The sequence below is a fragment of the Microcaecilia unicolor genome, chromosome 2 (genome assembly GCF_901765095.1).
Source record: "Microcaecilia unicolor chromosome 2, aMicUni1.1, whole genome shotgun sequence".
Classification (NCBI taxonomy): Eukaryota; Metazoa; Chordata; class Amphibia; order Gymnophiona; family Siphonopidae; genus Microcaecilia; species Microcaecilia unicolor.
Window position 1 is genome coordinate 77,324,579 of NC_044032.1, and position 27,214 is coordinate 77,351,792.

Here is a 27,214-nt window from a genome sequence, read left to right on the forward strand (position 1 = left end):
CTTTAATAGATGTTCATTCTTCCTGAGGAATTTAATAGTAGCATTGAAGGAGTTTATTTTATTATGATCGTTATAGAGGTATGCATCCTTTTGTAGTGTGAGATGCAGTGAAGGCAGCAATCAGGGACTATATTACATCAATCTTGTCTGGTATTAAGAAGCAAAGATTATCAAAAATCACAACTGTGTGCTTACAGTTAAAAGTGCTAGAGATGAATCATAAGCAGTGTGAGAATGGTAGAATATTGCAAAGTTTGATGAGGTCTGAAGAAAGTATGTAGTTCTTGAGTCTGCACAAACTGAATTTTAAGTTTGACCACACGTTCTTTCTTTGAACACGTTAATAAAGCAAGGTGCTGCTGTGGAATTGAAAGTTTATGAAGGTAAAATGGAAGCTGATTAATAAATTAGACTAGACTGGGCATGTTCATATCTAAGGTGGAGTACATGTTTCACTTTTTGCAGAATATTACCAAAAGCATTAATCTTCAGCTTACTGCATTTCAGAACTCAATTGTGATTTGGTTGAAGCACAACCAATCCCAAGGATTTCATGAAGAGGCTAAGTCCTGGCTGTAAAATCCTTGTGATGTCCACAATTTAACAGAAGTGCTGAGTTGCAGTGGCTGTACAACTGACAAATGTCAGTGATGCGAGTGTTGAGGGAAAAAAAAGGATTTTACAGCCAGGACTTTGATTATACTCTTGTTGTTAAGCATTTCTGCTATAACATCAGAGATACAACAGACCCCTGAGGCAGGCCTTCAGGCCGAAACATGGCTGTGTCGGGTTGTCTTTTACTTGTTTCCAGTAAAGACTATTTTATATACAAAGTAAATGCAGACTAGCAAAAGAAGTATGTATGTCTGAAGTAACCTGTTCTTTGAATCCCCAAGTAAGACATAGTAACATAGTAGATGACGGCAGAAAAAGACCTGCACGGTCCATCCAGTCTGCCCAACAAGATAACTCATATGTGCTACTTTTTGTGTATACCTTACCTTGATTTGTATCTGTCTCTTTCAGGGCACAGACTGTATAAGTCTGCCCAGCACTAGCCCCGCATCCCAACCACCAGCCCCTTGATTTGTATCTGTCTTTTTCAGGGCACAGACCGTATAAGTCTGCCCAGCACAAACCCCGCCTCCCAACCACCAGCCCCGCCTCTGCCATCCAATCTCCGCTAAGCTCCTGAGGATCCCTTCCTTCTGAACAGGATTCCTTTATGTTTATCCCACGCAAGTTTGAATTCTGTTACCGTTTTCATCTCCACCACCTCCCGCGGGAGGGCATTCCAAGCATCCACCACTCTCTCCGTGAAAAAATACTTCCTGACATTTTTCTTGAGTCTGCCCCCCTTCAATCTCTTTTCATGTCCTCTAGTTCTACCGCCTTCCCGTCTCCGGAAAAGGTTCGTTGACAGGATGTGGTCCTTCTTGCCCAGCTGGTTATCTGGGTACCAGCATTAAAAAATTGGCAGCACCCAGATACTTTCCGGGTCCACCCCGACTCTGCCCCTGGACTGCCTCACCACAAATCACAGTGTCACTGATATCCAGATCTGGCCCAGTAAGCAACTTAACTTGATAAGACCCTTTTCTGTTCAGATATGTCCTGTTAAATATCGGATTCAAATATTTTCAGAACAAGCCCAGTTAGACAGAAGCAGAGATGGCCAAGGGTGAACCATACTTAAGGCCTAAAGCATTAGATTTTTCCACAGTGTGTCTAGGACGTATGTCTAGAAAGACTCAAGTGGAGGAGTAGCCAAGTGGTTAGAACTCCAGACTTGACACCCAGGGGTGCCTGCTCCTTCTGATCTTAAGCCACCTAATATATTGTGAACTGTCTGCTAAAACTCTTTTGAAATTTGGGGTAGTTGCACTCATTAAAATGGAGGGCAGATATTAGACAAACAGTAAGTTTTAACAACCTTTTTAAACAAATTAGATCTTGATATAGAAAAAAAAAAGAAACAAACACCTATCTGTCGGAATGTTTATATTATCTAAAATTGTATTTCTATCTAAGGTACGCTGGGCCTCTAAAAGGAGTCAGGATTTCTCGACTTCTGTTTTAAAATAAAGTCCCAATTGTTCTGCACAATCTTTATCTAAAGAGAAGACGCGTGATGGATTACTCAAATAATTGACCAAATTAAAAAGTTTTTCTGTAAGTTGATTGAACCTGGGGAACTGGGTTCAATTCCCACTGTAGCTCCTTGTGACTCTGGGCAAGTCACTTAACCCTCCTTTGCCCCAGGTACAAAACAAGTACCTGTATATAGTATGTGAACCACTTTGATCGTAACCACAGAAAGGCAGTATATCAAATCCCGCCCCCACCCCCCAGCTATACTGGGACATTGCTATTTATTTGCACCATTATTGTGGTTTCCCCTGACCACGCTCATATAATCAGTGCTGATATTTGGGTATTAGCTGGTGCTGAATATTTGGGTATAGATTAAAATGTTATAGGCCGCATTTGAAAACCAGTGCTGACTATGGTGTTTAAATATTTTTTTTTTTTTTTTTTGGGGGGGGGGGGGGTAGAATACGCCAAATTAAGACTTGATTCACCCTCATGGATTTTTTTTTAAGCTGATTTTTCTCCATAGAATAAGATTCAATACTGAGGGGTATTTGTGTGTGACATACAACATGAACAATGATGCACAATGTCCTAATGTTGGTAAAAGCAAAGAGAAGTAGAGGTTGACCAAAATGGCAAACCAACACAGGAGATGTAACCACTTGTACACCTCTCGTCTCAAAGATACTTTAATTCATCTAACAATGCTGTATTCAGCAGTACCTAAGAGACAATTGTTGTGACCCCTGAAGCAGGCAGGTCACTCTGCCAAAACACAGCACATGTCAGGTCCCTTACCTGGTGCTTTTTATTAAAGGATTTTTGAAGCTACATCTCCTGTGTTGGTTCGTCATTTTGGTCAGCCTCTACTCCACTTTGGTATTGCCTGCTTTCCCGTAGAGGTACTCCTCCTGTTTGTTTCACTTTGCTAATGTTGGTAAATCTGTCTCTTCACTCAAAAATATCTACTGCACAGTGCACGTCCTATTTTTTTTAGCATTCAAGGAACATACTGAGTTCTCTGTTGAAATTACTATGATGATATTTTGTAGGGTAACTACAGCAGAATGCTTTCAAAGTCAGATAAAGGTCTGAGATGGAATTGGCATTCACATCTACCCCTGCAGTGCACATCCCACTCAGTCAGAATCAGGAGTGCAGTAGATGATCCCAGGTTTCCTACTAATGAAGTCTGGAGTGACTGGACCTCTTGGAAGACTCTTTTAGGTTAGTAATACTTTAATATGTTCTTTAAAGTGTCCTATTTTCATCAGTATTATAGAAATACTAGTTGAAAACAAACAGATCAATATTGAAATGCCGTGATCGACATTTGTTTTACCTGCCAGTTGCAATGTTTAAATTGTTCATTTATATTCAGTGCAGCTATCTGCAGAAGCAGTGGCATTGAATAGATTCTGTGATGACCAACACTAGTTATATGGATAGTGGCAATATTGTTTGAGCCACTATCTGGATAGCTGTGTATCTCAAAAGAGGACATCCATATTTACATAGTTATCCAAGTAGCTGCTTTATATTGTTGACTATCTTATATAGAGGTTGTCAACCCAGTCCTTGAGGTACACCCAGCCAGTCGGGGTTTTCAGGATATCCCCATTGAATTCAGAATGGTCAAGACATGCATTTTATAACTTTTATGTTTGTTACATTTTATAGATAATTACACAAGTATAACACTTGTTAAAGAGAACAGAATTAACAATATTCATTCATAAACAATAAGAAATTCACATCAAACTAAATACAGTTCTTCCAATACATTAGTCCACAAAAAAGGAGGAGGATCCATTCCATAGTACAAAGGAAATAAGCATTAGGATACATAGCGATAAGACTAAATCCTAGTAGTGACAGCAAAAGTATCCTATGTTCCGGTTACTTTCACCCATACCCACAGAGGAACTAGTTGCAGAAAATCCAACAGGAACTACACCTAATTGGGACTCGAGAGAATTTAAAAGTCATGGAAGTAGTTAAATGTTGAGGTTCATAAAATATATAGTGAGTCCCCTGATATTTAATCCATCCATGCTATTCCTATGTTATATTTAATTGCTTAAGGCAAAACACACAGTGGATCCAAAAAAGTCCTCTCACAATGAGTGTCTTCCTGAACAAGGTCTTTATTAACAGTAGCAGAATTGACCCGACACGTGACGTGTTTCGGCCGTGAGGCCTGCGTCAGGGGTCTATAAAATAATATAGTATACAAAAACATGCATCAAAATACAAATATAATTAAAAACATAAATAGAAATAAAAACATGAACATCCATATAAACTTTCTTATACAGATTTAAACCATTAAAACACCAGAATGAAAGATGCGAAATATATATGATAAAAATACATAATAAAAATATGAATATATAACTTTAAATCAATAAAGAATTTAAATTATATAAAGATATAAAATTATTATAAAGATATAAAATTATACCACATAGAGATAATGAGGACAGGGAATGTAATAAAATACACAACAAAATATAGTATAAATATAGAGAACATACCTAATATTATCTGTAGAAAAAATACCTTGTAGATCAGATGAAAAAAATAGCACTAAAGCTGCTAACAACGATATCTATAATAAATATGTAAAACGATAGAATAAATCAATACATACTCTCCATATATTCGTATATAACAGAATGAAATTGAACTAAAAGAAAAGTAGAACACAGAAATATGAACAGGGATCCCAAAAAAATATATAGGGTAATGGAGAATAATGAAGAAGACCACATGGGTATGAGAATAAAAATGAAAACAAAAATGGAAAAAACTTGGAAAAAAGAAGAATAAGGCACGGCTGCCAAATGGATCAGCCAATGCCCAAAGAATATGTGAATATCTCAAGAAAAAATCATGAATAATAAAACCGAAAATGATAAAACAAAGGAGAAACTTCAGAAAAAATACCTGATATTACTGCAAAAATTGCACTTGAAGTAATAATAAAATATAAGGAGGACAAACATAATCATAATAAAAATGAAAAAGCAAGATGACAATGGAAAAATCTATAGCATATATAAACAGGAACACCTTAAACTACGGAGAAAACCAAAACATGACATAGGGGAAACCGCCTATGTGGCAGATGCATATACCCTTGCAAAAGTACGGTCGAAAAATGACCCACATAACATACTGGCAGAGGAGCTAGTGCATATGAGAACACCGAGGGGAGTTACGTCATCATTCCTTTGGGCACAGCGCTATATTTTTAGATGTCAACATATATTTTTTGACTCTTATTTCACATCTTTTGTGTTGATAGTATCGTTTAATATGTCCTTCATGTGTTCTCATATGCACTAGCTCCTCTGCCAGTATGTTATGTGGGTCATTTTTCGACCGTACTTTTGCAAGGGTATATGCATCTGCCACATAGGCGGTTTCCCCTATGTCATGTTTTGGTTTTCTCCGTAGTTTAAGGTGTTCCTGTTTATATATGCTATAGATTTTTCCATTGTCATCTTGCTTTTTCATTTTTATTATGATTATGTTTGTCCTCCTTATATTTTATTATTACTTCAAGTGCAATTTTTGCAGTAATATCAGGTATTTTTTCTGAAGTTTCTCCTTTGTTTTATCATTTTCGGTTTTATTATTCATGATTTTTTCTTGAGATATTCACATATTCTTTGGGCATTGGCTGATCCATTTGGCAGCCGTGCCTTATTCTTCTTTTTTCCAAGTTTTTTCCATTTTTGTTTTCATTTTTATTCTCATACCCATGTGGTCTTCTTCATTATTCTCCATTACCCTATATATTTTTTTGGGATCCCTGTTCATATTTCTGTGTTCTACTTTTCTTTTAGTTCAATTTCATTCTGTTATATACGAATATATGGAGAGTATGTATTGATTTATTCTATCGTTTTACATATTTATTATAGATATCGTTGTTAGCAGCTTTAGTGCTATTTTTTTCATCTGATCTACAAGGTATTTTTTCTACAGATAATATTAGGTATGTTCTCTATATTTATACTATATTTTGTTGTGTATTTTATTACATTCCCTGTCCTCATTATCTCTATGTGGTATAATTTTATATCTTTATATAATTTAAAATCTTTATTGATTTAAAGTTATATATTCATATTTTTATTATGTATTTTTATCATATATATTTCGCATCTTTCATTCTGGTGTTTTAATGGTTTAAATCTGTATAAGAAAGTTTATATGGATGTTCATGTTTTTATTTCTATTTATGTTTTTAATTATATTTGTATTTTGATGCATGTTTTTGTATACTATATTATTTTATAGACCCCTGACGCAGGCCTCACGGCCGAAACACGTCACGTGTCGGGTCAATTCTGCTACTGTTAATAAAGACCTTGTTCAGGAAGACACTCATTGTGAGAGGACTTTTTTGGATCCACTGTGTGTTTTGCCTTTCGTTGTTTTTCCTGTGGAGAGCTCACCTTCTGTGGGTGTTTGCTATATTTAATTGCTTACCATATCTAACAAAATTCTGTATAACCTAATACTATGTAAGCCGCATTGAACCTGCTTTTAGTGGGAAAGTGCGGGATACAAATGTATTAAATTAATTAAACATTGAAAATGATATCACGAAAAAAAATTCAAAAACAACAATGCTCCTAACTTTAAAACAGTAGAAAAATCAGGAACTGATGCCTTCTTTTCTATGTTTCCATGGACACATCTGGGAAGAGTTGAACCTTTGCAATAAGAAAGGTAGTATCTTTGGCACAAAAAAAAACCCCAACATTTTAAGGAGCTAGTCTCTATCAGGGTCAAGCACACAGGTTCAAAATAATGTGGAAGCCACAGGGTCTGAATCTGCATGTTGAAGAAAGTCCGTCAAGTCCAAATTATCTATTTCTAAGAATGTAAATGGCTCCTTCCTTTTTCTTCGTCTGAGGGAGATACTACGTCCTGGTCACAGGTGCACTTTCAACACAGTTGTTACAAACGTTTTGTACATATTAGTAGCTGACACTGCTGGCAAGCATAGAAAATTTAATAAATCTCAAATTCTTTTGTCTGTTGACTTTATCCAAAGCTTCCTATGTTATCATAGTAATATCTTTGATTACAGCTTTTTCTTTGTTGGACTGTTCACACTTTCTCAACACATGAAAGACGCTTTTTTAAGCCTCCAATATCAGCATGTATAGTGCCTAATTGCTAGTCCATTATCTCCATTTTCTGAAAAAAGGGGCCAGTTGACCGAGCAAAGACTGTTTCAAATGAAGGATACCTTCCCATAAAGTCTTCAGAGAAAAACAAAAATCTTAGGTCTCACCAGAGAAGAAGAAGGAACTACTCTTTGAAGAGTCTCTTTAACTTCCGTGCTCTTTCACTCCTCCATCCTGCACTCCAGCACCCTGAGCCTGCAAATCTTCTGTCAATGAGATATCATCCTTCAAGGCTATGACAGCCCACATGAGGCATCTCAATAGAGCCACTACTCCCTGGCTCTAGAGGCAAATCGCCTCATGGCATCGGTGGGACCATCTGGAAATCTAGTGAGAGAGAAACTTCAGCTCTGTGGGGGATGCCAAGCCTTCTTCCACTGTTGCCACCCTTAGCAAGCTGCCTGGAGCTTACTGTGCCACCATCTTGGCCTGCCAAACAAAATTGTCCTTAGGGCTGGTAATTGCCATTGTTGAAGGCTCTGTAAAATGCCACTGTGATCCTTTTCACTTTTTACCCATTGGGGCAGTCAGAGGAACTTTTCCAATGCAAAACAGAAGTGTAGTGAAGTGCTGCACTAGGCGTCCGCCATCTTGGATGCACCCCCATGGTCAAGGTTTACGTTTTAATAATGTACTCTCTTTACCACGCTGTCTGTCCTAACAGAATACTAGAGGGTCATGTTTCTGGGCATTAACTGGTAAACTGTGTTACCAGTCTATTCAAGTGGAACCTCAGATTTTATGAAAATTCTGTGTTGTTTTAAAATGGTGAATAGCCTACTTCCCTGGGGCCTTTTGTAAAAGGTTTCTTGAGTAGCACAGTAAGCTCTGAATGAAAACATCTGTATTGATTAATAAAAGAGCAGACTTATAGCTAGAGACTTTGAAGAGTGCCTTGCTAAACATGTAAGATTTACACAGATAAGAAAGAAGGATTAAGTATGCCATTGTCTCTGTGTTAGAAGTTTTGATGCTATTTCTGCCCTGGGTGATAGATTTTTCTCTACTTTTTATGCTAATGATCCCACAATATGGCTGTTTTTTATGCAAAACTTAATCAGTTCAGTTTAGCAATTATATGTTTTTCAACAGCACAAAAACTTATGTAATTTGTATTTAAAAAAAGAAATGGACACAATACTTTGACATAGAAGCAAAGAAAATTGTTTCAGCTTTTAACTGTCCAGATGCTATGGTTTAATACCAATTTAAAAATCTTGATATACCAAACACCAGACCACATATTTCAGTTGTGTTCACTTATGTCAGGCATTCACTATTATGTACTAATCTGTCTTGCAGGACTGGACTCCTTGGACAGCGAAGAACCATTCATCTTTCCCAAAGACAAAATAGTGAAAGCAGGTTCTAATGTCACTTTCTGCTGCATAGCAGGCAAAAGCCAAAGTGTTCTGTCTGTTGAATATAAAGGCTCTCCTTACCCAGTGTCTTATATAAGTAGCAGAAGTGTTAAAATCACAGTGAGTGATGTGTCACTTTCAAGGGCATCTGGGACAAATGTTGTTTGCGGTTTGTCTGGAAGAAAACACCGTGGGACTGTTCTTTTTGTGAGCCGTGAGTACCATTCATTGATCATTCTATGATTGTTTACATTAGGAATGAAGTAGTCCTATTAACTGTGCAGCTATTCAATAAGCATTTCACATAGAGCTGTGATATTAGTGGGAAGGAGAAAACTATAATAATGGTTGCAAATAAACAGGGTTGAAACCCACAAGCACTCCATGTGTAGGATGAGTGGTATGTTTAAAAAAACAAAGTCTGTGGTAGGTCAGAAGGGAGGATATTTACAGTTCCTATATTTTAGGGGTGGGCAGCCATGAAATGTTTTTTAAATTTTTGTTAAATATTTTTATTGTGATATGCCAACAATGCAATACAATTATTAAAGCAATCTGTAACAGTTAACATAAGTGAGTGGCATCTCTACATTTTCCATGTTACATCCCTTCACCACCCTCCCGCCCTCCCTCCCTCATACCTAATATAAATATAAATAAATATTAAGCGTTTAATAATCTGCTACAAACTACTGGAGTCAGTGACACTAGGAATGGCTCCCAAATGGCACAAAATCTTACTCCTAAACTTGAGTCTATTTTAGAAAATTCACAGTGGTCCAGGGAAACTTGTGTAATCATCAATGGGCGCCAGCGGGCCAGAGATTAAAAATTGTAATCACGTGGTTGATTGCACTTTACCACGGCATGCATTTTAGGCCATAAAGTATAATTCAAACCATTCTCTGGTCTAGGAAGTTTAATATTTATTTACTACACCACCTTTTATGAACAGGCATACATGGTGTACTGAATCCAAAAACTCTTTTTCTGAAGGGCCTGGTACTTCTCCCCCCCCCACCACCCCTTTCTCTCAGTATAGCTCCAACCATACCCCTCTCCTCCCTTTCCCTCCCTCTTTCCCAGTACAGCCCCAGCCTCCCTCTCATCACATTCCCAGATTCCCTCCCCAGCCTTCACCCAGTTTCTCATCTGCGCCCTCCCCAAGCCAGGAAGAGGTTAGGGAGTGGTGGGGAGGCGCAAGTTATTTGGTAGACAGGATTGACAAAACAGGATATTCTAGATGACCAAATTCTCTCTAATTGGGTCCCAGATAGCCACAAGATTGTAGATTCCATGTGGATGACCACACATGCACTGGACCTAGTTTGGAGGGCAGGTACTAGATAATTATGGTGTGTTAATCAGTGGCATAGCCAGACTTGACATTTGGGGGGGGGGGGGGTCCAGACTTAATATGGGGGGGGGGGGGGGGGTACTAGGCATATAGGTGTGAGTAGTTCTTGGTATACTCTTAAATAATGCCTTAGTGTGCAATTGATGACAGATTTCTAAGTAAACAGTCTATCCTGCACCAAACATAAACTCCATAGATACTTATGGAAACTTTGGGCTCCTTTTACAAAGCCATTGTAGTGATTCCCGGCGTGGCTAATGCCAAGTAGCCCATTCAATTCCTCTGAGCTTCATCGCATTTGCTGTGTGGGAATCACTACAGCAGCTTTGTAACAGGAACCCTTTCGAAACACTGACATTTTAAAATAAATTTACATTATCCCATAACTTAAACTTTGCCATCGTAGTAGAGTTGAATCTGGTCAACATCTCAACATACATCACAGTATCCTGCAAAATGATTACCACAGTGGTACATATCCTTCAACGTTGCTTTATAATAAATATTATAAGCTGTATTAATAAAACTTTTGAAGTAGCAGTTTAAATATGTAGCCTAAGAAATTTAATATACAAAATATGAACCCCTAACACTGCACACTGGAATAGCAAGCTGTTAATTTAAACATATATTTTGCATCCACAGAAAACCTCATAGCTGCTCCTCTAAGAATGGATGCAAAATAGAAAAATGGCATTTCCCCAGGAGCTTGCCATATTAAAAAAATTGATTTTGGTGTAATCTCAATAAAAACATAAATCCTTTCCAGTCCCAAGTATATTGTGAAGTACTGTATCTATAATACAAAGCCTACAAAAATCACTCAGGACCTATAGAGCGAACCTACTTTCCCATAACACCACTAACTTACAGAAGTAACACAACAAGGACCCTAACTAGGATAATGCAACACAATAAATGTTGCAGTCAGACCTAGAACATCAGGTTGTTCAGTTTCCCAATAGGGGAATTGAATTATTATAGAGGCTTAAACTAGAGAATGATTTGGGGACAAAGTTTGCCCCTGTCCCTGCGAGATCTGTCTGATCCCATTAACAGAAGCCTCAAACATTTTATTAAAGTATAAAAAGAAACCATATTCTGTACAACTGTTTATAAATCACAACCAATACAGAACAAGGATTAAAAAAACAAAAACCCTGTCTTCCCTCCCCCCTCACAAATATCCCTTCCACTATTGGGAAAACTGAACAAGCCAAATTACTATAGAATGCTACATGTGAGCTGTCTAAGAACAGAGAAAGTACCTGCATATAATGTGTACAGCACTGCGTACATCTAGTAGCCCTATAGAAGTGATGATTAGTATCAGTAGTAGTAGTAGAAATACATAGAAAATTCATGCTAACAGAATACCTCGGTCACACACACACAGAGCACAAATGTCAAATACATAATAGTTGGCCAAAATGATAAACATATATTAAACCAAAACTCCAAGAAGCCACACCAAAGAAACAGAAAGAGATGCATTTCCTCCTATACCTTGCAAAACATAAAGATCACACATACCAGGAATGGTGTTAGGGGAGTGCAACTAGAACAACTGCCTGCTGGCCAGAGAGAGCCCTAAGCCTGCTGAAAGCTGAAGATGGCATGGCCTGGTAGTGGGTTTTGGGGTCCTCTCAGAAATTTCTGCCTGGGCCCTAGCCACGTCTAACAGCAGTTCTGGCAGGATACACATGTCAAATCTGACACATTCTAATCACAAAAGAGAGAATGACATTTTCTTTCTACCTTTTGTTGTCTGGTCATATTATTTTTCAAATTGTGTTGGTCCCAGGCTCTGGTTTCTGTTTCCTTCTACTTTCTCAACTCACTCACCAGGGTCTCCTGCCCATTTGAAATTTCTTCTTTCTCCATGCTCAGCATCTATCTTCCATGTCTGTGTACCAATCTTTCCCCATGTTCAGCATCTCCCTTCTCTGTGTCCTCTATACTTCACTGTCCAGCATATCCCCTGAAACCACCTCTCCACATTCATCATCACCACTGTATGTCCCTATCCCTTCCCCCTTTGTCCAGCCATCGCTCCTGTGTCCCTATGCCCCCCCCCCAAGTTCAGCATCTCCCTTCTATGTTCCTGTTCTCCCCCATGTCTAGCATCGTACCTGTGTCCATATACTCCTTCCCATGTTTGACATTGCCCCCTCTGTATCCATATACCATTTGCATGCAGCATCTCACCCTACCTTTCTTTCCTCTCCTCCATCGCTGCCTCTGTTCCTTTCAGCTTAAGCCTGCCTTCCCTTCCTCCAGTGCTGCCTCTGTCCCATTCAGCTGCAGCCTTCCCTCCTTCCAGCGCTGCCCCTCACTCAGTTCCATCCCTCCTTTCAGTGCTGCCCTTCACTTAGTTCCATCCCTCCCTCCAGTGCTGCCTCTTACTACTCAATTCCATCCTTTCCTCCACACTGCCGCTCCATCCCTCCCACCAGCGCTGCCCCTCACTCAGTTCCAGCCCTCCTGCTAGCATTGCCCCTTCATTTCCAGCCCTCCCTCCAGTACTGCTCCCCCACCCTCAGTTCCATCCCTCCCACTCGGGTCCAGCACTGCCCCCTTCTGCATGGGTCTGGAATTCTTTAAGCTGTGGAGATTGCTCACAGGCCCTCTCCAGGGCCTTCCCTCCTCCATCTCCTGCCAGTTCAAATAAAGGAATACAGAGCTCATAGTCACAGGAAACTCCCGTTTAAAGTTTTAACTTTAGTTTGCAGCACAACTTGGCCTTAAAAAAAAAAAAAAAAGAAAGAATAAGAAATACCTATCAGAAAGCAAGGTAGAGTCATACTTGTGTGTCTCTATTTTAACATTATCTGTTAAAAGACAGTTACCTTCACAGAGAATCTTTTACAAAGGGTCTTCCTGTTAGGAAGTAAGAAACACTGTGATAGTATTATGTGTCAGTTAAATCACAGTAACTGATTAAAGAGGGAAGTTGAAAAGGACCCTATTGTTACACTGTTTACAGTGTGAGTCATCAAAACAACACAGGCACATAAGAAGCCAAACTAACAGTTATTCTCTTTCCAGAGGACTTCCAGAGCAGGAATTGTTGTGAAATTGCTTTTAAACTTGGGAAAGGTAGATTTAGAGTTAAATAGGTTATCTCAGTGTCTTAACATAGGCAGCCGAGACCTCTCGTGTCTGCCAAGGACTTCGTGATGACATAAATAAAAACAGGACTCGTGGCATTTTATGAACGTGGCAACAACTTGGCCGCAGCTTTATTTATTTATACAACAAAAACTTGCATTGAGTATACCCAAGCCAACCAAAGTTTTCCAGCTTTAAATGCCAACACAGTCCGCCACCATTAGCAAGACTGACACAAACAGTAACCAGAGCTCCCCGCCGCATAGCAAGAGATCTCAACCGTAAGCACAGCTGTCCCAGCTGCCTAGCTTATCTCCATCAGGCTTGGGTACACCCGCCACCAGCCCGGGTAGTATTTCTTGCCCTGGGCCCCTACCCATTAGCAACGGCCAGTTGTGCCAAAAACACATCTTCTAGTGCATTCTGCAGATCGTTATTGAACAGGTCATTCCTCTATCGGACAGGTGCACTCCATCCTTCCAAAAGAACTCTTCGCATAGTTCCTCAGCCCATGTATGTGTCACCTGTAAGCCACCCATTCACATAAACCAGGTTGCAATTTGCCTGTTTAGCTTTTTTCTAGGTCTGCTCCATAATCTCCATTGTTTGTGACACAATCTGGGGATTATATCAGACCAAATCATTAGGGTATGGGGGAAAAAGTTGTGATATGACGGACAAGTCAGACTTGGCCGTTTGCACCAATTCAATGCAAGACCGTGCTCTCAGGTAATACCCTCCTAGATGTATCACCATGGCGCACGGGGGCCAAATCGGATGCTCTGCGCCGGAGGAATGGGACCAGCTGCGCCCATCTCATTCCTCCAACTCCCATCCAATGCACTCTAAAGCCCTTGGGAGCCAAACCCAGGTGGGCACAATTAAGTCTTGCCTCTGCGAGCAGCCCATTTGACAAATGAGTGTCTGACAATCCACACACTTTTTTTTCCCAAAGTCGACCCCTGAAATATAAAATAGATGTTTGGTCATCATCATCAAAAAGACCCATGGTTGTTAGTAAACTCATCCCTGACGTACACTTTATATGCTTCCGATTTCCATCTACCTATCCTCTTGATAGATTTTGGTGGGAAACTCTCAGCTGCTGCACAGGTGGCAGCCCCTATAAGTACATAAGTAATGCCACACTGGGAAAAGACCAAGGGTCCATCGAGCCCAGCATCCTGTCCATGACAGCGGCCAATCCAGGCCAAGGGCACCTGGCAAGCTTCCCAAACCTACAAACATTCTATACATGTTATTCCTGGAATTGTGGGTTTTTCCCATATCCTAAATGAATGTGTACCAAAATTATTCAGGTTATGTCCCTCCCTCTGCAAACACGTAAAACTGCTGAGAATTGGAACAGGGTAAGTGGGGAGCCATCCTGGTGTACTAAAAAGGATTCACTTCCATTGGACCTCCATGCTAGATAATCCCTAGTGTTCGCAACAGGGCATGTTGGTAGAAAGTCCACATGTGTTAATGTGATCACCTGCCCTTTAGCCATCTGATCAGTCTTAGATCTATGAATCATGAGTCGGAAGGTATTTCCTTCCAAAGTAACCCGACTGTGCAGAAGTCCACACCCTTCACTTGATTTCTTGGAGGGAACTACCAATTCACATATCCTGAGAGCCCCAAAGAATGCTAAGGAAAGTGGTACCCGGAATAATCTGGTCTCAAACTGCGAACTGTAGACTTCCACTAATGCATGCCATATTCCCAACAATATCCCATGTGTAATGGGGAATCTTCTGTCGGGCTTGGCTCCCCGTTGCCGCTTCCACCCTTCTAATAACTTCCTAACCAGAAAACTTCTCCTTGGATCTCCCCATCCAGCTACTTTCATGAAAAATGATACTGCAGATAAGTGACTGGTTACTGATGTGTATGACAAGCCCTCTTTCATTGAATATACAGTATAGTCAACTATCAAATTCTCGGGTATGGGGCCGCTGTGCCAACCGTGTTCTACCAGGAAGGAGCTGACTTGTGAATCCTGTTGTATACGCTTTCCAAGTTCCTGGTGCAACTGAGTGTCGAAGCAATCACCAGGCCTCGGGGCTCTGAAACTCCATAGGTATTCGGGGACACTCAGTCCCTCCATTTCGGCTTGTGGAGCCAGCTCCTGGAACAATTCCCACTTGGAACGAGAAAGAGCATCAGCAATTGCATTATACTGTATGTGCTAGGGACATATTTTGCTCTCGCATCAGGTCTACCACCCGTGAACATCGTGCAGTTTGCATGTTTATAATGTCAAAACCAATGCCGCCAGCTACATCTGAATATAGCTGCAGGTCAATATTGGTCAAGGGGGCATCCAACCATACCACCCTGCCATTGAAATTGCTCAGGAACATATCCCACATTTTTAGGTCATCCTTCATTGATCTAGTAATCCGAATATGATGGGATGGCTTATGAACCCCCGCCATAGAGCTGGACAATCGGCGCAGGAATGTTCAGCCCATAATTATAACCCTGCGAGCAAAGTTAAAGTTACCCACTAAGGATTGCATATCTCTTAGCGTAACCCTATCCTTACCCAAAGCCCATGATATGAGGCCTTTTAATTTACTTAGTTTATCTAGCGGAAGTCTGGACACCATGTCGAATGAATCAAGTTCAGTGCCCAGAAATGATAGTCGCGTAACTGGACCCCATGTTTTATCCTGGGCAAGGGGGATGCCGAATCTCTCAGCTATAGCTTTGAAATGATTGAGCATGGATTGGCATGAATTATATTGCCTGCGGGACCAACAAATAGAAAGTCATCCAGGTAGTGAACAATATTCTTGCTCCCTGAAGCTCGTTCTAGCACCTAATGCAAAAATGTGCTGAAACACTCTAAGCAAGAACAGGACACCGAGCAGCCATTGGCATTCATTTATCATAGTAGAATTGTTCCTCAAACTGAAAGCCCAGTATGGGAAAATTGGCTGGGTGCACTGGTAGCAGTCTAAATGCCGACTCAATGTCTGCCTTGGCCATAAGCGCTCCTTGTCCTGCTCGCCTCAGCAGCCGCACTGCCCGGTCAAAAGAAGCATATTGTGCAGAACATACTTCAGGGGGGAGAAAATCATTCACAGATCCTCCTTCTGGGTAGGATAGATTTTGGATGAGTCTGAATTTTCTGGGCTGCTTTTTGGGAATAATTGCTAATGGGGTCACTATGAACCTATCAAAAGGCTTGTATCGAAAGGGGCCTGCAATCCTACCTAACTTAACTTCCCTGTTAATTTTTTCCTGGGCTACCTGATATAAACGTTTTACCGATAGTGTTTTCCTGACATGACTCCTATGTATGGACCCATAGTAAGGTATCCTGAAACCATAACTAAAGCCCTCCTCAGTTATTTGGGCGTCCCTTCTATGTGGGTATTTTGCCAACCATGGCCGCATCATCTCCAAATTTACCGGGGATGGGGCTTTTTGTAAACTGTTATTAAGGTTGCGGGGTGTGCTTGTCTGTGACTTGCCTAATGCACTTGCTGGCAGAATGGACATTCTTTGTTGAAGGACTTGGGTGTGGTATATGGCCTGTGGTTTTCTTGCGTATCAGGCCTTACTAAATACATCTTTAAGAAACATTGGCATATGGTGCAGGGTTTGGACTCGTATACAGAAGGATCTGTTCTTTACACATACTAGAGGACAGAGGACTTGCCAAAAGAACAAAATGTGTATTTTTTGCCCACAAATGATATTTTTCTAAGATGCACTAATGTTTTTAGCTCATGCTAATGCTGAGATGCCCATTATATTCCTATGGGCATCTCAGCATTTAGCACCAGCTGATTTTTAGAGTGAGCTAAAAATTCTAGCTCACCTTAGTAAAAGACCCCCTGTGTGTTTCAAGGTGTCTGGCATGATAGTTGAAAAGGAGCTACATTACTTTGCATGCAAAACACCCGCTGACGCCAGCACTGGCCCCCTTTTGCCGCAGCTTGGTAAAAGGGGCCCTGTGTGTTTAATAATTTCTTAAACTGCTGGAAACTAGTAGTTAAATACAGCTGACCTGGAGTATGTTGAATCCAGTGGCTCTCTCAGGGGCAGGTCAATGCCTTTTGGGGTTTATTTTTTTTTTTTTTTTAATTTTGTTACGTTTGTACCCCACGCTTTCCCACTCGTGGCAGGCTCAATGCGGCTTACATGGGGCAATGGAGGGTTAAGTGACTTGCCCAGAGTCACAAGGAGCTGCCTGTGCCTGAAGTGGGAATCGAACTCAGTTCCTCAGTTTCCCAGGATCAAAGTCCACCACCCTAACCACTAGGCCACTCCTCTTTGTACATTAATACATTCTCCGGTGCTGTGGCTATAATAGTGGTAAAAACATTATTTATGTAGTTTTAAAGTTTTGTATAGGTGGTTTGAGGGGGTTCAGCAAAAAAAAAAAAAGTTTGGTTTGCATCAGAGCAGTTAAAAAAAGTTCTTTAAGCCCTTTTGACAGGTTTTGTGGTATAAGGGCCTCTTTTATCAAATTGCACTAGTGATCCTCTGTGTGGTAATGCTGACAAAACCCATTCACTTTGAATGGGCTTTGTTTTCATTGCCATGTGGGAACCACTAGCACAGCTTGATAAGAGGCTGTTAGTTTTTCTGGCTTTTTTGCTTTAGTTGCTAGAGAGTTAGCATAATTCTTAATATGCCTTCTTTTGGAGGGTTTTAGGAGACCTGCACTATTTGGTCCTTTGAGCCACTATATATTTCTTTTTACCCCTCCTTGTTTTAACTTTGCTGTTCCTGGTATTTGATATTGATGTTTGACAGTTTTCATTATTTACATTCTTTTCAAGTTGGTGGGATAGACTCACCTTGATAAAAAATATTGAGGGTGCTTTGACAGGTATATTTTGCCACTAAGGCCAATTGGTGATGGTTTTGTTCTAATTTCATTTTTCTACTTTATTTTAATTTTTTTTAACGTTTCGTTTTGAGTACGTGTGTGTGCATTGTTTTGTGTGTATTTCTTTTTCTGGTGTGTTTTCCTTTATAGGTGTCCCTTTACTGTGGACCAGTGTCGTTTGATGCGATTATGAATTGCACTCTTGATGCAGACTGCACGTCGAAACATGTCAGGCTGCTAATGATATTAAGAAGTTTTCTTTTAATATACTGGTTGTTTAATATACCTTTGACATTGTTTACTTTTAATATTTTATCGACGTGTGTGTGTGTATGTTCTGGTACTTAGTGAATAAACACAGACTACACCTTGCAGTTAAAGTGGTGGTTCTGAAGGTGTATTAATAATCTGACAGAAAACACAGCGCAATTAAGGTGTTATGCTTCACTATGCCTCCTGAGATGGTGGTATCAGTTTATATGCTGTTTATATGCCCTAGCAAATTTTTATTTGTGTTAACTGCATGGGCTGCCTTTCCTAAAGTGCTGGGAATGCCCCTAATAGTTAACACAGAGATTCTGTAGTTGTACTGCATGCATTTTGGTGCTTACTGCACTGTAATGCAAAAAACTAGCACATTTCAGTAAAGGGGAGCCTTAATGTTTTCTTCAATGAAATGGATGTTTTAGCTTAGTAACCTTGTAAAGTTTACAAGATTATTTGCCTGCTACAGATTGTGTAGTTTGATGACACATGTGCCTTAGTACAGTGAAGAAAGCAAAAAATAAAGTATCAGTGCAGAATACTACTTGGTGTTGTACACTGTCATTTTTGAGAGTTGTGAACAGACAGTATTCTGATGCTTCATAAGTAGCTAAATATCTGGAGATATTCCATCTGCTTTATTTTGATTATGCTTCAAAAAGGGTATTCAGGCTTGCTAGGGAGATATTTGGCTGTATTTGTCAAAATGCACTCACCCTGAATTGTGCAAAATTGAAGCCATAATTTTCACCAGAATAGGTATTCTTTGTTTTTGTAGGAAAAGTTGTAGCATACCTAATCCTTTATTCTGAATAAATCCTCTAGCTATAAGCATACACATGCAGAAGTAAAATAAGGGTAGGTGAAGAGAAGGATCGGAGGACTTTTTACAGGTTTCATTATATTAACCCATTCTGTGGGGCAAAACATCTTTACTTTCAGAGGTGACACAAATCTAAGGTCCCTGCTGTTCTCTGATGCTGATCTGCTTTTTGTGGTCATACGTAAGTTCCCCTGTAGAATCAATTTAACTGAGCTCAGAAAATACTTCACTTTATTTCTGTATCCCTCTGCATAGTTCTTTTGATAAAACTGTATTAAAAAATATTAGAATTACATCTGTTGGTAATACTGTTATGTGTTCCTTCTACAGAGCCACCAGAGAAGCCCACAAATGTTTCCTGCGAAACTCAGGACTTAAAGAATTTAATTTGCTCTTGGTTCCCAGGTGAAACTTCAAATCTTTCTGGGATTCGTTCAACGAATTACAGCCTGTATGAATGGCAAGTGCTTTCTAGTTGAATCTAATGCAGACACTGTCTTCTGTGTATTGACATCAGTATATAGTTTTGTTTGAGCCAATGTTAAGACTGGATTTATAAAACAGTATATAAAGGTGTGTGTATATATATATATAGTATATCTTAATTGATCAGCTTAAAAGAAGGCATCAAGTCTGACCTTAGTTTGGTTTAATTAATTTGCTTGACCATATTTTAAAGGAAAAGTACTATAAAATTAAAAACAATTCACACTAAAATGGTGTAGAACTTACTTTCCCACCCTGGTCTACAGCATGTGTTTTATATAAATGTAGACTGTCTACCAAACAGTTCTTTCCTTCTGCATTCAAAAGTGTCTTTTGCTTGTACTACCATGTCATTTATTTCCACCTCAGTTTTTGTTTGATAGTCTGTGCGGAACCTAGAGGTCATGAACAGACGCAAGTATGCATACACATGCATAGGCGAACATATGGATACATGCTTTCTCTGAGGACAAGCAGCACATTGTATCTCACATATGGGTGATGTCATCTGATGAAGACCCGGTGCGGGTGCTACCCAGCATTCTGTATCTTTAAGAAACCTTTGGCAGCATTGCACCACGCACATACGAATGCCTTCCTGCCCAACGTGAACATGCGGGACCAGCAGTCTTTGATTTTTCATGTCAAAGATGACCTTGGGGTCATCTTTGACTCTTCTCTCTCCTTCTCTGCTCATATCCAGCAGATTGCCAAGACCTGTTGTTTCTTTCTTTACAACATCCGTAAAATCCTCCCCTTTCTTTCCGAGCACTCTACCAAAACCCTCATCCACACCCTTGTCACCTCTCGTTTAGACTACTGCAATCTGCTTATTGCTGGCCTCCCACTTAGTCACCTCTCCCCTCTCCAGTCGGTTCAAAACTCTGCTGCCCGTCTCATCTTCCGCCAGGGTCGCTTTACTCATACTACCCCTCTCCTCAAGACCCTTCACTGGCTCCCTATCCGTTTTCGCATCCTGTTCAAACTTCTTCTACTAACCTATAAATGTACTCACTCTGCTGCTCCCCAGTATCTCTCCACACTCGTCCTTCCCTACACCCCTTCCCGTGCACTCCGCTCCATGGATAAATCCTTCTTATCTGTTCCCTTCTCCACTACTGCCAACTTCATACTTCGCGCCTTCTGTCTCGCTGCACCCTACGCCTGGAATAAACTTCCTGAGCCCCTACATCTTGCCCCATCCTTGGCCACCTTTAAATCTAGACTGAAAGCCCACCTCTTTAACATTGCTTTTGACTCGTAACCACTTGTAACCACTCGCCTCCACCTACCCTCCTCTCTTCCTTCCCGTTCACATTAATTGATTTGATTTGCTTACTTAATTTATTTTTTGTCTATTAGATTGTAAGCTCTTTGAGCAGGGACTGTCTTTCTTCTATGTTTGTGCAGCGCTGCGTATGCCTTGTAGCGCTATAGAAATGCTAAATAGTAGTAGTAGTAGTAGTAGTAGGAGAGGTTGCCTTCAGAGATCTTTCCTCAGCACTAAGTTTATTTTTCTTTTGGGGGTTTTTTCTTCATTATTTTTATCTTCTCAGTATCTCATCCTTATCACTTTGATTAGTTTTTTTAGGCAAGTTCAAGTTTTCTTATATTTTTTTTCATGGCTCCTGAGTCTCATTTTGGCCCAAGCACTGGCTGGGGTAGATCTTCTCTTTTTACAGAGACTTCTTTTATTTTTCATAATTGAGCTGTTTGATTTCACATCGGCTGTTTTTCCCTCGATGTCTTAGAAGATTCTCAGTGGTGTTAAATGGTGCTCTAGGGGCAACAGATTAATTTCTGTAAGTACATAAGTATTGCCATACTGGGAAAGACCAAAGGTCCATCGAGCCCAGCATCCTGTTTCCAACAGTGGCCAATCCAGGTCACAAATACCCGGTAAGATCCCAAAAATGTACAAAAACATTTTATACTGCTTATCCCATCTCTACCTGTTTTAAAATCTATGCTGAAAACCCACCTCTTCACTGCTGCTTTTAGCTCCTAGCCACAATTGCCCTCCCCTTGTCCCTTCCTCCCTTCTCACCCATTACTTCCCTCACACGTAACTGTCTTGTTTGTCTGTATTACTTAGATTGTAAGCTCTTTTGAGCAGGGACTGTCTCTTTGTATCAGGTGTTCAGTGCTGCGTGCGTCTGGTAGCGCTATACAAATGCTAATAATAATAATAATAATTCCAGAAATAGTGGATTTTCCCCAAGTCCATTTAATAACTGTCTATGGACTTTTCCTTTAGGAAGCCGTCCAAACCTTTTGTAAACTCCGTTAAGCTAACCGCCTTTACCACATTCTCTGGCAGCGAATTCCAGAGTTTAATTACACGTTGAGTGAAGAAAACTTTTCTCCGATTCGTTTTACATGTACTACATTGTAGCTTCATCGCATGCCCCCTAGTCCTAGTATTTTTGGAAAGTGTGAACAGACGCTTCACATCTGCCCGTTCAGCTCCACTCATTATTTTATAGACCTCTATCATATCTCCCCTCAGTCGCCTTTTCTCCAAGCTGAAGAGCCCTAGCCGCTTTAGCCTGACCTCCATAGCTGGTGTCTGTTGTGCCTAGGCCCTGACCATGAGGCCTCTACCTGTGTTCTCGGTTTAAAAATAGGTTCTCAGAATAGTCTGGTTGGGGTTTATGCCCTCAATTGGCATCAAATGCCTCCAAATTATCCACCAAGAACGACCTTTTATAGCTCTCAGCACTGGCCACTGTTACAGGGGGCACTCTCCTTCCTTCTAAAGGCACACATGGTCGAACCTGTTTCTCCAGGGTAAGAAGGGAAGGGATTCTATTCCAAGTACTTCATAGTGACCAAATAGATAGGGGGATTTCATTACAACCTAGACCTAAGGGCCCTGAACAAATACCAAGAATGGTTCAGGATGTTTTCCCTGGCACTTTTCTTCCCATGATTCAGGCAAACGATTGTCGTGGGCATGTGATGTGGCAATCTTCCCTGCAACATGACTTCCAATTGTACTTTCTAGTCCATCTCCCTCAGTGTGTTGCCCTCTACTGTGGTTCCTGTGTACGAGATGTTTATGATAGTGCAGGCAGAGGGTGCAGCAGGGCAGGATGGGAGTTGGCAGCTGAATCTTACATGGAGCAGCTGCTATGTGGCCCTGCTACTCTTACCCTGTCCCCACAGTAGGTATTTCTGCTAATGACAGGTATATCATGCAAGTTTTTCCACTCCCAACTTTTTCATCCTTCTCTCACTCCTTGAGGCTATGCTGTGTTCCCTTTTACTCTTGGAAGGGATGTCTGGTCATGGTAAGGTTAACATCAGACTTCTGCTTCCAGGGTCCTTGGCTTCCCTCTTCACAAAAGGCTAGAAGTGCTATGAGACTGAGGCACATGTATATTGTTGCTGTCTGTGGAGACTTGTGTTTTGGCAGATGATGTAGGATGTTCCTTTGACAGTGCAGCTGGTTCATTTTTAACTTGTCCTCATTTTGCCTCCTTTCTTCATCCCTTTCCCTGCCTTGGTACATTCCTGCTTTCATGTCTTGGTGATTTGTCTGTGGGCCATCTGCCTATCACTTGCATGTAAACCATTTGATTGTATGGAGACAGTTTCAGACAAATTGGTCTCCCATGCACATTCCACGTAGTTTACCTTTCTTTGCTCTGCCACCCTGATGGAACTTACCTGTTGGGGGGGGGGGGGGTGCTGCATTGCTGTTGAAATGCCTTCTCAGCCTTTCCCACACCTTCCTCATCTTAAGATGGTTCCTCCTCTGGACAGGCACTAGGAACAGTTGTTCCCATCTCAGAAACAGCATGACTAGAGGAGGGTGCCAGTAGTCCTGAAATTGACCCGTTTGGTGGCAGTAGACATTTGCAATTGACCCTGCGCCTGTGACATTGGTCATACAGCACAAACAGCAATATGAAAAGGTTCTCCCCTTTCTCATTTCCCCTATTACTGTGTCTGTCGCACTGAATGTTTCTGGTATCTGATCTTTAAACAAAATATAAAATTAGACAAAGGGAACCTGAGTAAACACATAACACAGTTTTAAAAATATTACTTAATTTATTTAATGAACAAAGTTATCCAACACCCATGTGAAAAATGACTGTCTTCTTTGTTACTCAATCAGTTGACCAAACTTAATTGATACACAGTGTGATGTATGAGACACCCACCTGGCTCCCTCTTGTCTTTTCATATCTTACTGTCCTGCAAATACTATAAGAAGGGAGAGGAATTTTACTTGGATAGCTGGCTGTGGGTCCCCGAAAGGTTTGCAGCAGGAGAGGGTCGAACATAATTACCAAGAGGGCAGAAACCCTTCCCAGTAGTGCTTAGTGATGTCTTTCTCAGGACAGACTCAGAATCCCTGGAAGGGAGAAAACCTGGCATGGCTTCAGGAAGGGAGGTGCTCCACACCTGTGGTGCTTTCCAGGAAGGAAAAGAGTCTGTCCTTAGGAACATGCCAGGAATTACATCCAGCCTTTGCTCCTGACTCACTAAGCATTATACCCTGGGAGCCAAAGTGAGGCTTGGAAATGGGTGGGACCATTTCTCTCAGTGAAGACACCAGGTAAAAAACTTGCTGTGATCTGAGAGAGAACAAGGAGAGAAGAAGAAGAGCAGCCTACCCGAGGGCAGGGGGAACCTTCCTCACAGAGAATCAGCTGCAGGGAGTAAATGGGCTACCTAACCCAGGGCAAGAGGACCCTGAAGTTGATGCAGTACCTGGTTAGTGAGAGAAGGGGAAAGAACTGGTGTCTGGTCCTCACAGGGGAAATGTTACTGATCAGCCTGAAGAGAGAGAGGGGGGATCAGGGTCATCCATGTGAAGGGTGCAGAGACTGTTACTGAGCAGTCCTAGCCTACTGGTGGGATCAGGTGGGGAATTAACCTGGTCAGAGAGAATTTCATTAAGGGCACAGCTGTAGGTTGTGTCCTGGAAATGCTAGTTCAAACGTATGAGAAACTTAAGAACTGCTATGCACTTAAAATGCCAGCTGGGTTAGGGAAGAAAAGAAAAACCCTTCCTGTGACATAGAAACATAGTAAATGATGGCAGATAAAGACCTGTACGGTCCATCCAGTCTGCCCAACAAGATAAACTCATTTTACATGGTATGTGATATGTATACCCGAGTTTGATTTGTCCTTGCCTTTCTCAGGGCACAGACCCTAGAAGTCTGCCCAGTACTGTTCTTGTATTAAGTTCTGAAGCTAACATCGAAGCCCCTTAAATTTACACTCCAGCCCATCCCTTATCTATTCAGTCACGATCAGGGCGTAGACCGTAGAAGTCTGCCCAGCTCCCGTTTTGTTTCCAGTTACTCAACCATTCTTATAACGTTCGGAGATCCCTTCTCATTGTTTCTACTCCCTCCAGAGTATCCACTCCATTGGCTATTTTCGTGTCATCCGCAAAAAGGCACACCTTTCCTTCCAACCCTTCAGCAATATCTCCCACAAATATATTAAACAGAATAGGCCCCAGCACTGACCCTTGAGGAACTCTACTGCTCACCTTCATTTCCTCCGAGCGGATTCCATTTACCACCACCCTCTGCCACCTGTCAGTCAACCCGTTTCTTATCCAGTTCACCACTTTCGGTCCTAAGTTCAACCCTTTCAGCTTATTCACGAGTCTTCTGTGGGGGACCGTATCAAAGACTTTGCTGAAGTCCAAGTAGATTACATCTAGCGCACGTCCCTCGTCCAGTTCTTTGGTCACCCAGTCAAAAAAGTTAATAAGATTCGTTTGGTAGGATTTTCCTTTGGTAAAGCCATGTTGCCTCGGGTCCTGTAACCTGTCGGTTTCTAGAAAGTTAGCTATCCTTTCTTTCAGCAGCGACTCCATTATTTTTCCTACCACCGACATGAGACTTACCAGTCTGTAGTTTCCTACTTCTTCCCTGTCTCCACTTTTGTGAAGAGGGACCACATCTGTTAGTCTCCAATCTCGCGGAACCTCTCCCGTCTCTAAAGATCTATTAAATAAATCTTTAAGAGGTCCCGCCAGGACCTCTCTGACCTCCTTCAGTAACCTGGGATGTATCCCATCCTACCCCATATCTTTGTTCACCTTCAGATTCTCCTGCTGTTTATAAACTCTTTCTTCCGTAAACGGCGCAGTATCAATTCCATTCCCAGATGTTCCCTCGGCAGCCAACCGCGGTCCTTCTCCAGGATTTTCCTCCGTGAACACCGAAGAGAAATAATTGTTTAGCACGTTCGCTTTATCGTCATCACTCTCCACATAGCCATTCTCATTATTTTTCAGTCTCGCAATTCCATTCCTTTCTCATCTCCTTTCTCCAATATATCTGAAAAAAGTCTTGTCACCTCTCTTTACATCTTTAGCCATTTTTTCTTCCGCTCGCGCTTTTGCTAGCCATATTTCCCTCTTCGCTTCTTTCAGTTTAATCCGATAATCTTTTCCATGATCCTCTCGTTATGTTCTTTTGTATTTCTTGAGCAAAGCCTCTTTTGCTCTTATTTTTTCAGCTACTTGTTTGGAGAACCATATAGGCTTCCAGTTTCTCTTGTTTTTGTTTACTTTCCTCACAAAAAGATCAGTCGCCATATTTATAGCAGCCTTTAGCTTGGACCACTGTTTTCCCACTTCTCCTACGCCTTCCCATGCCAACAGCTCCTTCAGGTATTCCCCCGTTTTATCAAAATCAGTACGTCTGGATGATCCTCAGTCCTTTTGAGATAATTCTGCACAGTGCCAGAAAACTCTTAAGGAGAATGTCTGATCATCTATCCAAAAGCAGGGCCACTGAGAGGGGGGGGGGCAGGGGGGACAAAATTTCTTGGGCCTAGGCCTCCAAGGGGGTCTCGGCGCCAGGGTCTTTCTCCTCCCAGGCTGCTGGTGCTGCAGTTCCCGGTCTCCACCTGCCTGCCCTCGGCTCCGTCAGCGGCCCCCTTCTGTCTGCCACCAGGCCCTCTGCATTTGGAAAAGGGAGCGTCTCTAGTTGGCAGCGCAGCGCCTCGCGTCTGTTTGAGAGTGATGGATCGCCTTGGGCCTTCCCTTACTGTCCCACCCTCATCTGATGTAACTTCCTGTTTCCACGAGGGCAATGAAATATGAAACCAAAAAGTGAGGAGAATGAACGAGGATACCAGTTAGTTTGTTTATTCACATAAAAAATGACGTAATTCACATTAAAAATGGCCCGACACGGCCGTGTTTTGGCCCAAAGGCCTGCCTCAGGGGTCTTTAAAACCTAAGTAAAACAATAAAACAAATAAATGATTTTGTTACAGATATATCATAGACATAATATAATGGATACAACAACAGACAAGGGCAAGGCATAGTGAGGGAGGGCCCGAAGGGAGGCGATCTGCCGCTTTCACACGGAGGTGTAGCGCTGCTCACTGGCACTGCCGATTTGAATGCAGGGGGCCCGGTGGCGGATGGAGGGGGGGCAGACTCCGTTCCTTTTATCTTGCTGCACCTTATGCCTGGAATAGACTTCCTGAGCCGGTACGTCAAGCTCCATCTCTGTCCGTCTTCAAATCTAAGCTAAAAGCCCACCTTTCTGATGCTGCTTTTAACTCCTAACCCTTGTTCACTTGTTCAGAACCCTTATTTTATCATCCTCACTTTAATATTCCCTTATCTCTTGTTTGTCCTGTTTGCCTGTTTGTCCTGTT

General features: G+C 41.3%; 1 protein-coding gene across 5 annotated transcripts in view; it reads left to right on the forward strand.

Moving 5' to 3' along the window:
• The window catches only part of OSMR (oncostatin M receptor), a 294,947-nt gene that overhangs the window by 120,746 nt on the left and 146,987 nt on the right, over positions 1 to 27,214 (forward strand). For all 5 annotated transcript variants that reach the window (XM_030193061.1, XM_030193063.1, XM_030193062.1 and 2 more), the window contains 3 exons: positions 3,147 to 3,321; positions 8,607 to 8,879; positions 19,403 to 19,532. In XM_030193061.1, the coding sequence (XP_030048921.1) occupies positions 3,147 to 3,321; positions 8,607 to 8,879; positions 19,403 to 19,532 (578 nt within the window). The remainder of the gene's footprint in view (positions 1 to 3,146; positions 3,322 to 8,606; positions 8,880 to 19,402; positions 19,533 to 27,214) is intronic.